The sequence below is a fragment of the Geospiza fortis genome, unplaced genomic scaffold, assembly GCF_000277835.1.
Source record: "Geospiza fortis unplaced genomic scaffold, GeoFor_1.0 scaffold27, whole genome shotgun sequence".
NCBI classification, from domain to species: Eukaryota; Metazoa; Chordata; class Aves; order Passeriformes; family Thraupidae; genus Geospiza; species Geospiza fortis.
Genome location: NW_005054329.1, coordinates 4,115,951 through 4,127,396, shown reverse-complemented (window position 1 = coordinate 4,127,396; position 11,446 = coordinate 4,115,951). Strand labels below are relative to the sequence as shown.

At 41.6% G+C, this 11,446-nt stretch overlaps 1 protein-coding gene across 2 annotated transcripts; it reads right to left on the bottom strand.

Annotated features, from left to right (window-relative positions):
* Window positions 1–2,167: 2,167 nt before the first annotated feature.
* Window positions 2,168–11,446, bottom strand: TTF1 (transcription termination factor 1). 2 transcript variants are annotated; one of them, XM_031057341.1, is made up of 12 exons: window positions 11,365–11,446; window positions 10,994–11,094; window positions 10,023–10,834; window positions 8,985–9,232; window positions 8,421–8,606; window positions 7,319–7,397; window positions 6,910–7,040; window positions 6,181–6,409; window positions 5,068–5,157; window positions 4,783–4,848; window positions 4,315–4,400; window positions 2,168–3,924 (listed from the first exon to the last, which is right to left on the bottom strand). In XM_031057341.1, the coding sequence occupies exons 3-12, from the start codon at window positions 10,823–10,825 to the stop codon at window positions 3,728–3,730; spliced, it is 2,115 nt and encodes a 704-aa protein (XP_030913201.1). In that variant the 5' UTR covers window positions 10,826–10,834; window positions 10,994–11,094; window positions 11,365–11,446; the 3' UTR covers window positions 2,168–3,727. The 2 variants fall into 2 exon arrangements, with proteins under 2 accessions (XP_030913201.1, XP_030913200.1); XM_031057340.1 differs by lacking the exon at window positions 11,365–11,446 and having other exon boundaries at window positions 10,994–11,139.

The window sequence follows — 11,446 nt, the reverse complement described above, 5'->3', positions numbered from 1 at the left end:
GGCCGGATGTGGGCGCTCGCTGCCTCCCACGGGAGGAGCCTTAAAGGGACGGCGCGGCCCCAGAGGCAGCGGGCGAGGAAACTGAGGCATGGGGGAGGGCCGTGTTATAGCCCGGGCACCGCCTCAGGAACGGAGGAGGATGGGCTTGAGCCGTGCTACAGCCTCCGGAATGGACGGTGCTGGGCCTGAGCGGGGTTACAGCCCGGGCACCGCCTCAGGAACGGACGGTGCTGGGCCTGAGCCGTGCTACAGCCTCAGGGACGGACGGTGCTGGGCCTGAGCCGTGCTACAGCCTCAGGGACGGACGGTGCTGGGCCTGAGCCGTGCTACAGCCCGGGCACCGCCTCAGGTGATGGCCGAAAAGACTGGTTGGAAATAAAACACCATAAACTGGTGTCTACAGAGCAGGTATTTGTTTATTGCAGTGCTGGAGGAGAGGGGGATTTCTCCACCTCACTCACTCACTCTTGTCGGGTGCTGTGGTTTATTTACACAGTGAGTATTCCTTGATGTTGCTATGTCATTAAATTAGCTCCAGCACATATGTGATGATGTTATATATAATGTTATCTCATGGTTATAAATAGTTTTTCTGTGGTGCTTTGCACCTCCCCAATTTAGGTGTTCTTGGGGCTTTTCTTCGATGAAGCCTCAAGCTCTTCCTCTCATCTGAACTTTTTAACTTTGTCTTCAGACCATGTGCAGTTATGGTGTTCCTTGGTCCTTCTGGATCTAACTGGTCTAAATTCTTCATTTTGTGGCTAATTGGCTTTACATTTGTCAATTTCTTGTTTGTACATCCTCGTGCTTCCCAGTATAGCTACACTTGTCTGTTTTTGAGATTATTCACCTGGCAAGTTTCTGTTTATTTATGCTTTAAGTAACTAACTAACCATAGACTGGCTATTGCATTGTATAGGAAGTTATGATTCAGGTTATATAGATATAGAAAGTAATGATTCAAGTTATATTGGTGTCCTTTATCTTAAGCTACATAAGCATCTTGTAACTTTGACCCAAGTTATATCAGCATCACCTTTCTCCACCTCCTTGGTTAAGACCTTACAGGAGAGAGGGGTGAAAAAAGCAAGTCCCTGTTTGATCTTCAGCTGCTTCTTCAGCTTTGAAGTGCTGCAAACACAGCTTTGGAACTCATCTGTCTCTGTCTTTGATAATGCCACACAGCTGAAGAGTTTTGTGCTGTAACACCACTCAGGTCACAAAGACGCCAGGGAAATGCTTGAAACAACACATCTGCTTGAAACACCCAAGTTTTTAGGGTGCTTTTACACTTGAAGGATCTGTCATGCTCTTATTTATAATGCAGTCTGATACACAAAGCTTTGTCAATGTTATTTTCTTCATCATTCTGTGGAGCCTCTTTGGGTTTTTTTTAAACCTTGCAGAGTTTGCTCTGTTTGCAGTAATACTGAAATACCCCCGTGAAAGAACTGCCTCCCCGTGCCTGTAATCCCATGGGCCCAGGGAAGAGGATGGCAAAGGGAAAAGCTCCTTCCTTGTGCCTTTCAGCACCTGGGAAATAATCAACCTGCAATTATTTGCCCCTGTGCAAACAGATTGCACACACCTCACCCAAGGAGAGGAAGGAGTTTCCTTGCTCCATTCCCAGGGCTGTAGGGAGATGGAAGCCTCTCTTTCCTCAGGTCTGTGTTTGCCCAAAGCAGCCAGTGCAGTGATGGCTCCAAGTTTACAATTCCTATTTAGCAGAGAAACTGCTTTTAAGGAGTATCAGCAAGGTTTTTCCTGGGAGGAAGGAACAGGAGCTCATGCCCTGAGGTGACCCTTTGAGCTGGAATGCTCCTGGCTCACTGACAAGGGAGTGAAAATTCCTCAGAAAAATATTTTGAAAGGTGGTTTTGAAGCCCAAACATGCAAGATAATGAGAGGAGAATGAGATAGCAGAGCTAAATCAAAGGCATCTGTCCTGTCTGTACTGCTGATTAATAACCACCAACTTCACCCTAATAACTCTGAATTGCAGATGGATTGAAGGCCAGAGGAATGCCCTGGAGCAGGGAAACCTCCCAAGGTTTGAGATCCCTTACCTGAGCAAGAGATCCCTTACTCACACCAGATCCTTGGTAAGCGACTGACAGCAGCTAAATTAGTACTAATGAACAAGTCATTAATAAGGTGAGCTTTGAACCTTGGTAAACCACTGTTAAAACTTTATTGAATTCCATCACATTTATTGAACTCTTGTCAAATTATTCTTTTCACTCAATAAAACATTTTTGCTTCTCTCTTTGGAGTGAGGGGCATTCCACTCAGCCACAACAGTTTTCTTTTAAAGCAAAGAATAAAATAAACCTCAACATGGAGACAGAAGTTTATTTCTGCAAGATGACTTTACAAACTCTACAACCAAGCATTGTTTGTGCTCTTGCCTGCACACAATTCAGAGCATCTCCATTTTCAAGGGAAAAAAACAACCTTGAAAAAGACAAACTTTTTAGATTCAGAAATTCAAGTTTTTCACCTTTTAACTTTAAAACCCATGAAGCAAGACAAAGACCTAAGTGGAAGTGGTGTGTGTTTCCTTCCTCCATCCCATTTCATCTCTTGGCTGGAAAACTTTATCCTCAAAGCAGTGGCTGGTGCAGGGGAGGTTGGGCCTGTCTCACAAAAATCCCAGTGCTTTCTCTCTTCAGAGAGACTAAAGGCAGACACAGTTACATATGGGAAGTTTTCCTTTAAAATCCCTTGCTGTAAGTCACCTTCCAGACCCTCCAACAAGGCCTTTAGTTCAAGCCCTTGAAAGTTCTGGATTTTCAATGATGATTACTAGAATTGAAGAGGGAAATTGTCACTTATCAAAATGACCCTGAAAAAGCAGGGAGTCTGAGTCTTCTTGCTTTACTGTCTAGTACAACATATAGGAAATATAAACAAGCCTTACAAGAATTTACACATATATTTTTGGGGCTTTTTACATTAATTCAGTCAATTTACAAATAATCACTTCAGGCAGAGAGTTAAAAGTATCATACAAAACACAAGTAAAACCTCCATCTTATTAAAATGTAGAAATTCTCCATGGCAAAATAAAAATATCTGCGTATGCATATGCATATATATACACACTGGTTTGTCTCTGTATTCCAAATATTAAATACAACACTTTATATTACTTGTTTTGCTTAGCATGAAATGGTGAATAGTAATGGACAAAAGTCTTTTTTCTCTAGAAGGATTGAGAAAAGTGTAAGTCTGCATCAAAAAGAAAAAATAAAATCAGCTGCTTTTAAGAATAAGATACCTGTTAAAAAAAACCAACTCAAAAGTTGTGTTGTTTTCATCAACACAGATGTCTAAAGACTTGATTGTTAGAGAGTTTTAAAAGCAAACTGAAAACCTTTTTCCAGTCCCATAAATTTTAAAAAAATAAAGTTCTGAAAACCAAGTTCATTCTGGGAAAACAGCAGCTGTCACCTCCACCAAAAAAAAAGTATTTTGAGACATTTAGAAAGCAACTTGTATGCTTACATGAAATCTTCTAAAACCAGAGCTGAATGAAATAAAATGTGGCACAAAAGCTCTGTTTAACTCAATCTTCAAGCTGAAACAAGACATTCAGAGGTGCCAATCCTGACTCTTCCCATTGCCAACAGCCTGGGTACTTGCAGGTGATGAGCTCCACCTACTTTCAACCAGACCCATTTGCAGTTAAATCTGCAAATTAGGCATTGCTTTTAGGACTAATTAATTAATCATTCTCATCACTGGAGTCAAAAATGTCATTGAGTGTCTCTTCATTGGAGTCAAAAATGTCACTGAGTCTGAAAGCCTGCTGCTGCTGCTGCCTGGCTGCTGAACTGTCAAAACTTCTGCGTTTCCCCTCTTCCTCCCTTAACTTTTCTTCAAGGTCTGGGAGTGTCTTTTCATACAGATAATCAATAATTTCTGTGAGAAAAAAAAAAAGAAAAAGTGGTTTTAATTGGATCTGTAGAGGAACAGCATCTCACAGACAGAAATTTTGTTGTCAGTGTTAAATGCACAAAATCTCTGTATTGTTCTGATGACAGAGGCTGCGGGGAGATCAGGCATAACACAAACATGCAAAGAGAAATTAAAATGCACAGTCTTAAAACTTTTCAAGCCAAGGTATTAAAAAGAACAGGTTCAGAAGCAATTGCATGAAGAGAACATTGAAAGTTATAAAAAAAGCTTTTATTGAAATAAGTATAAAGTCTAAGATTTTAGCCAATTAGGAAAAAATTGAACCAGAATATGTAGCCTGTGAGATTCAAGCCAAAGCCTTAAGGAGTACATACAAACAGCTGGCATACTGACCAGAAAAAGTCCTTCTTTTCCAGAGAGGGACAAAGGACACTTTTAGCCTATAAAACTTTGACTGAACATAGGCTCTAGGAACATCTCTGCAAAGAGAAGAGTTCAAAGAATTAGTGGTGCAAGGAACTATCATAAAGCTTAATTGTTACTGACTTATCCATTCCTGAGAGTGATGCCAGTCAAACCCCAGCTTAGATTTAGGTAGAAAGGATGAAATTCAAATAATAATTAACCCATTACATCAAATCATAATTTTTCCCATTAATTGATTAACATCTGGAAGCACAGATACACAACACCCCAGTATGAGGAACATTAAGGGTTTCAGGGCTTCCTGCTCAGTGCTATGGCAGGATATGCAACTGTAATGTTTCCAAATTGAACATTTCCTACAGCTGTAAAGGTATCAGAACTTTGATTCCTCTGCTTTCACTACCCTTTGTATCCATAAAAAGAAAGGAGGTTTACCCAATAGCATTACTGAGCTCATCCCAGTTTACTTCACTGGCATCCTCTGCTTTTGTTTCATACAACCTGTGAATGTGAGACAGAAGTAGTTTGCAAGCAGAACTCAAGACATCATTCAGTGGTCCCAGCTCCCCCAGTCAGAAATTACAGGACATTTTGTCCACAGAAAGAATGATTACAAAACATGTATCAAGCTGCAAGCAGGCTGTTCTCACCCTGCCAAGTTTTATAAGCACAGCTCAAACAGTGGGAGACACAAAAACATCCCAGTGCTCAGGACTGTACCTTTTGATAAGGGTGATCTTGGTCCATAATCCATTGGTTCCTCTGTACAACTTCTGCCCTCTGGTCAATTTGCTTGTTAAAATTGAATTCCTTTGAAAACACACAAAACCAGCTTTCTATCATTTCAAGAAATTCCAAGCATCAAGATGGTGCTGCTGTCACAGAGAGGCAGTGTTCTGCCAAGTGACAGGGGGGATTGAAGGGACACAGTTATCAATGGAAAGAATGGTCCTAATTTCACTATGAATATTAAGGCAACAAAAAAGTAAAATGATACATTCAATAAAACTATACACTTACCTTTAGCAACAGGCAAAAATGTGCAAGGGAATGCACTAATCATTATTATATGAGAGAAAGGATAGTGATTGAGACCAATTGCCTCAATATTTTATCATCATCCAGATCCTGTCACTGGGGAGCCCCATTTCACAGGCAGGACCTGGAGAACCCTTCCCAGCAACTGGAAAATCCTCCACAGTGTGTCCACCTCTAAGGTGAGGTCACCAAATTTGCCCCAAAAGTGGGTCCAGCTTTTATAGGCTCCAAATCATCAAGTCAAAGTGACTTGATTATATTTTTAGCACAGGAACACCTGGATGTGATGGCACACTTCCCAACCAGCAGGGGCCCAGGCCTTGGTTGGGAGAGTTTCCCCTAAAATACCCTACAAAGAAGCTGCTATTCCTGTCACTTGGGAAAGTTTCTCAAAATGATACATTTCTTGCAGATAACTACACAAGGTTATGTGAAAGTTTCTGAAGCAGCTGGTTTGGTGTTAAACAGCTGGCATAAGAGTCTCAATCATCTATTTTTAGCTAAATAAATCTGCTGGTATTAGTCACAATGCCCAGGGTTCAGTATGTAAGTCAACTCTGCTGCTCAGGCCTCAGCACACCAGGCAGAAATCAGGCTTTGCTATCACAGCAAACAGAGAACTTGCTGCAGCTGGCAAGGAGTTATTTCTCTCAGATTCATCTGCAATGCCTCTTCTGTGCTCTACGATCTCTTACCTGACCTACCAAAGGATCATCATGGTACAAAACACAGGTTTTGCAGAATAAATACACCCCAGTACACATTTTACTATCCCAGTTTAGTCCAAGCCCTCACCATTTCTGTTTGCATTGTCTCCAGTATCGACTTCCCACTCTGGTTTCAATCTCAGTCCATGGCAGTGGCTGGTACAGCTGCTCACGGTCAATCCAGAGATCTGTGTCTGACTGTTCCAGGGAGGAAAGAGAACTTGCATTTTCTGTTGTCAGTTTTCTCCTCATCACATCCTTCACTGCACTCATTAACTTCTGGGTCTCTTCCTCTGTCCAAGGACCATAGTTAATAGCTAAAATTGAAAATCCACCAGGTTAAGGCATAATTTATCATGAATGACTAGTGAAAAAAAGGCAAAAGAGCAAATGTTTCTCTTTGCATGATTTTTATTTATTGGACCAACTTCTTAACACATCCTAGAAACTCTTCTGCATACCAAGCTTGAGAGTTCAGCCCAAACACTAGAGAACAGTCTTATCTCCAGTCTGATCTTTTTAAACCTGGCTGCCAAATTCCTTCTGCCCTCCCCATGAAATCATCTTTTTTAGGTCTCAGTTCTGTTAATGAGGAGTCATATTTGTTCCATTTTTGTCCATTTTCTTTCAGACATCTTTCTTACCTTTCCACATGAAAATGCAATCAGTGGTGTGAAGAAGAGGACCACCACTACAAATCAATTAATTAATTAAAGAACCCATACTTGAAGGACTTTTTCCTTATGTTTAGGGTACCTACATTGTACAGTTCAAATAACATTACACAAAATGAACTGTCTTTCTTAAAATTCCATACCTGACTTGATTTCAGAGAATTTCATAGCAACTGAGAGGTTAGAACGGGACATCAACTCAGAAATCTTCTTCCAATCATTGCCATGCAGAGCTTGATACTTCTTTAATTGTTCTTTTTCTTCTTTAGTATACCTGGTTGAGGAAATGAGCACAGCTCCAGCTGTAATTTCAAACCATTTCAAGCTCTTAAAGAGCTGTAACATCTGCAGGTGTTCAGTGTTAATCATCACAATCACTTCAAGTCACATTTTAGAACAGAGGAATCAGTAAGGGAAAATGAGCTATCAATCAAGTGGCAGTAACTGGCACAAATGGGAGAGAGGATCTTCATTTGAATCCATTTTTAATTTACAAATAATCAACACAGACTGATATTAGCATTCAGAAACATTTTTAAAGTATTCCCTTACCTTCCTTTATAATTATTTGGGTCAAATATCTTCCTTGCTCGATAATATATCAGCCTCCAGGGCCGGGGTATGCCCTCAGCTGGAAGGTAAAGGATCATTTTTAACAAACATTTCTAACAGTGGTGAGGCCACAATGAAGCAAACCCCAAAACCCAACACCACACTGGCCATGCTGTCAACACCAGATTCTTTCCACTCAGCAGCTACAAACTGCATGGGCTGGCTGTGCATTTAATCCAGGTGTGATTAAAATTTAACTGGCATGCTGAACACTCCCATTAAAGAGAGACATGAGACAGCCACCAAGCAGGAGCTGAGCAGACCCTGGGTGTCACAGACTGTCCCAGCTGGGAAAAGCAGGCACTGGGGGCAGCAGCAAAAACCAAGTGAAGATCCCCAGAGACCAACCCCTGGGAACAACCACCTTGGGCAGCAGTGCCCAGCAGAGGGGACTGCAAGGCACAGAAATAATGAGACTTTCTGCCAAATCTTCCCAGCCCAGGAGCAAACTCCCAGACTGAAAGGAAAGTCAACATCAGGGAAATGTGCCAATGCAGAGGGAAGGACTGTGTGTCTGAAATAACCACAGAGGAACAAAGCTGTAGTTTGGTCTCAATATCCTGATCCATGACAGGCTGCCCTTTACTCTGCCTTGCCTGAGATGATGTCACCAAACACACAGAATAAAGATCCTGGTGCACTGAGGAGATCCCCAGCTCTTGGAAAACTGGCATGACTCAGTTTCTTCCACCTCCCTCAGTCCTGCACCAGCCACCTATTTATTGATGACAGTTTAAGCTGCCATTAGTAACCTTAATTATAGTTTAGCAAACACACTTAAAGCCATAAAGCCCAAATGCAAGTCTGGAAGTCTTTACTGGTCTTGAACATATTTTATCTCTAAAGTGTTCCTATTTGAGATCAGATAATAAGAACAGTGGACTGTGCAGATTATCAACTACACCATGTCAGCAGCTCCTTTTTTTACCAAATTTAGCAACATCAGTGCTTTCCAACAAAAATTATTTTACAGAATATCCCATGATATCACCAAGCTGTAGAATGCAACTTCAGCTGTCTGAGGATGAACTTAAATACTCACAGATTTTTTCACAAAAATGATATTCTGTTTTCAGGCGATGGATGGTGTCTTTATCTTTTGGATACCTCGAGGTAAACAAAAGTTTTTCAGCACTGTCTATTCCAGTAAGTGCTAAGAACTCTTCGACATTTTTCCTGATTTGTTTATTTTCCTTCTGGGTAAATCTGCCAAACCTGACAGCCATACCTAAAATATAGAAAAGGTTTAAAAAAAAACTAGTCAAACTACAAGTACCATTTCTTGAACATCTCAGGTTTTAGCTCAGGTGAACTGAAAACTGAACACTTTAATGGGAGTGTTCAGCACTACAAATTCAGAGGGGAAAAGAGAAAACTGAAAGAGACAAAAGCAGCTGGGAATCAGCAATTAACACACAAATTTGGACTGAAATTTGCCAATGTGGAAGCAGATGCTACAAAACAGAGAAACAGAAAACACATCAATGGAATGAAGTAAACCAACTGTGGGTGTAACAGACAGGACACAAGAGACTTTTGCCTCTGTCCAAACATCAGCACAGCTGCACAGTCCTTCCTCCCTGCAAGAGGATTTCAGAGAGCTCACCCTGTTTTTTAAACTCCTTAAACCTCATTAGGTCTCTTCCAGCCATTTTCTTGATTGAACTGTCTGATATATTCTTCACATGAGGAATAAACTCTTCCAGTTCTTGCCTTGCAGTATCCAAATCCACAAATGAAGTCATGGCAGAGTCCAGGCCTTCCTCACCATCCACACTGACCTCGTCAGAGGCTGCCAGTTCAGCAAAGGAATTGTTCTGCTGCTTTTCATGTGAGGCCAAGGCTTTTGGTGTCCTGATATAAAACAAAAAAAAGGCATAAAATAAAATACACCACTAGAACTCCAAACCAGAGATGTTGTTAACATCTCTACCATTAAAAGAAATAACATATTCATTAATTACAGAACAAAAAATACTTCACACATCCACTGGCTTGCATTTCTAACCTTTTAACATAATAATTGTAATTTATTTCCAAATTTCTGTACTTACAATAATCAAGGAGCTTTCTGAAGTTTTGAAAAGCCACAAAACTCTCACACATGGGCATACTGCAGAAATAATGTCTCTTGCTAGCACTGGCCCACAGATTTTTTCCATCTGTCTCTTACTAGTGCTCCTGTTTTGTTTTCTAGACACTGCAAAGGCATCAAGAACTACTTACACGAGCATTTATTTGCACAGAACATTTAATTGTATAGCTGACCTTACTAGCTGCTTGGTTAAAATGCACATGGTCACTATAAATATCAACTTTAACAAATGAAATATTTTTCTTTTCCCCCAATTTCTCTTTTTTAAAATATAAGTTGTTTGCAGGTAAGTTATTTCTATACCTGCAGTTTTTAAAGAGGAGAAAAGAGCCTACACTGAAGTGTTCTTAAAAATTATTGTTGGATCTTCACAAGCAAACTGAGGTTTTAAAGCTGGTCTCTAACATCACAAATGCTGTGTAAATTCAAAGTTTTTCTCTAAACCACACTCAAAACAGAATGAAGACAAACCTGGAGGCCAAATAACAAAAGGAATGTATTTGGGGAGTGGAGGAAGGAAAAAATCCCACAAAGGAAACCTGAACTTACATCACATCAGAGTCTGAAGAGTTTTCTTCCATGACATAAGGGCTGCTCTTACAGGCCTTTTTAGCAAGTGCTGGAGTCCTCTCAGCTCGCCCAGCTGCTTTACTGGGGGTGGAGAAACCTGCAGGGAGCTCCATGGAGACCTCAGCCATGGCAGAGGCAGCATCAGAGCCTCCATCCTCCCCTGCAGGGCAAGGCCACCCCCTGTCCTGCCCTGAGGGTGACAGAGGTGCCTCAGCTGTGCCATCTGTGTCCTCCTGGCCACTGCCCTCTCTCCTCTTCTTCCTCTTCTTTTTGGATTTCTCTTTGTGGCCCTTGCTGTGTTCCTCAGAGGGAGGCAGCTCACACAGCTCATCCTCTTCAGGATGCTTCTCTTTCCTTTTCTTCTTGTGTTTTTTAAAATAGACATCATCAGCAGCCCCCTCCTGGCAGTCCTGGTTCACAGGGACACAGCTGACATCGCTGAGCTCGTGGCTGCTGTCCTTCCTCTTCCTCTTCTTCCTCAGGGAAGCAGCTGCTCCAGTCCCATTGCTGATCTCATGTTCCACCTTCCCAAAGTATTTATCCAGCACAGTCTGCTGCTTCTCACCCTTTTTTTTCAGTTTTTTCATCTTTTCCCTGCCCTCCCCAGCCTGCGCTGCTGCATCTTCAAAGAGCACTGGGGAAACGTGGCCAGGCTCTGCATCTTCCACACTTTCAGCATTTTCGTGGTTGTTGTTGGACTCAATTGGTTTCCTCTTCTTCTTTTTCTTCTTCTTGATAAAATCCTGGACTTGAAAATCACCTGCATGTGCTTTGTCTTTCATTTTTTTTCTCTTAAGTAAAAGAGAAGAGTTTTAGTGGAGTGTTGTCTTTTATACACTGGTTTTGTTTAAAACAAAACACCTCCCCCCCCCAAAAAAAAAAGAACAAAAAGCACAAAACCCACCCAAAACCTTAACAATTAAAACCTCAATTTTATCTTAGACTCTTACTTTTCAATCCAGTTAGTTTTGTAAAGTGCCTAGGAAAAGCTGCTGCCTTCTTTGTCACACAGATGTGCATCACAGCTGTCCCCAGCCTTCAAAGTGCTTTCCTGCAACAACAAGAAAGACTTCAATAAATTCAACAACTGTTAGCTTTGATTTTAAATAACTGAGCAACGTCTGACTAGTATGTTCAACTCAGATTTCAGCACCAAGCTAAAAGCAACAAAGAAACACGAGACTCATCTGCACTAAACCCCAAATTCTCTGATTAGAAGTTTCTGAGGGGCCGAGCTCAGCCCTGCCGGGAGGATTCATTCACACAGAGCGGGCAGGAAGCATTTGGAGCACATTTTCTACATCCAGTACAAAACACTCACCGCGCAACACCCAGGGGCACGTTTGAAACCCGCGCCCTTGAATTTCGCGTCCCCAGGGCAGCTCGCACCGCCGGCCGGTCCC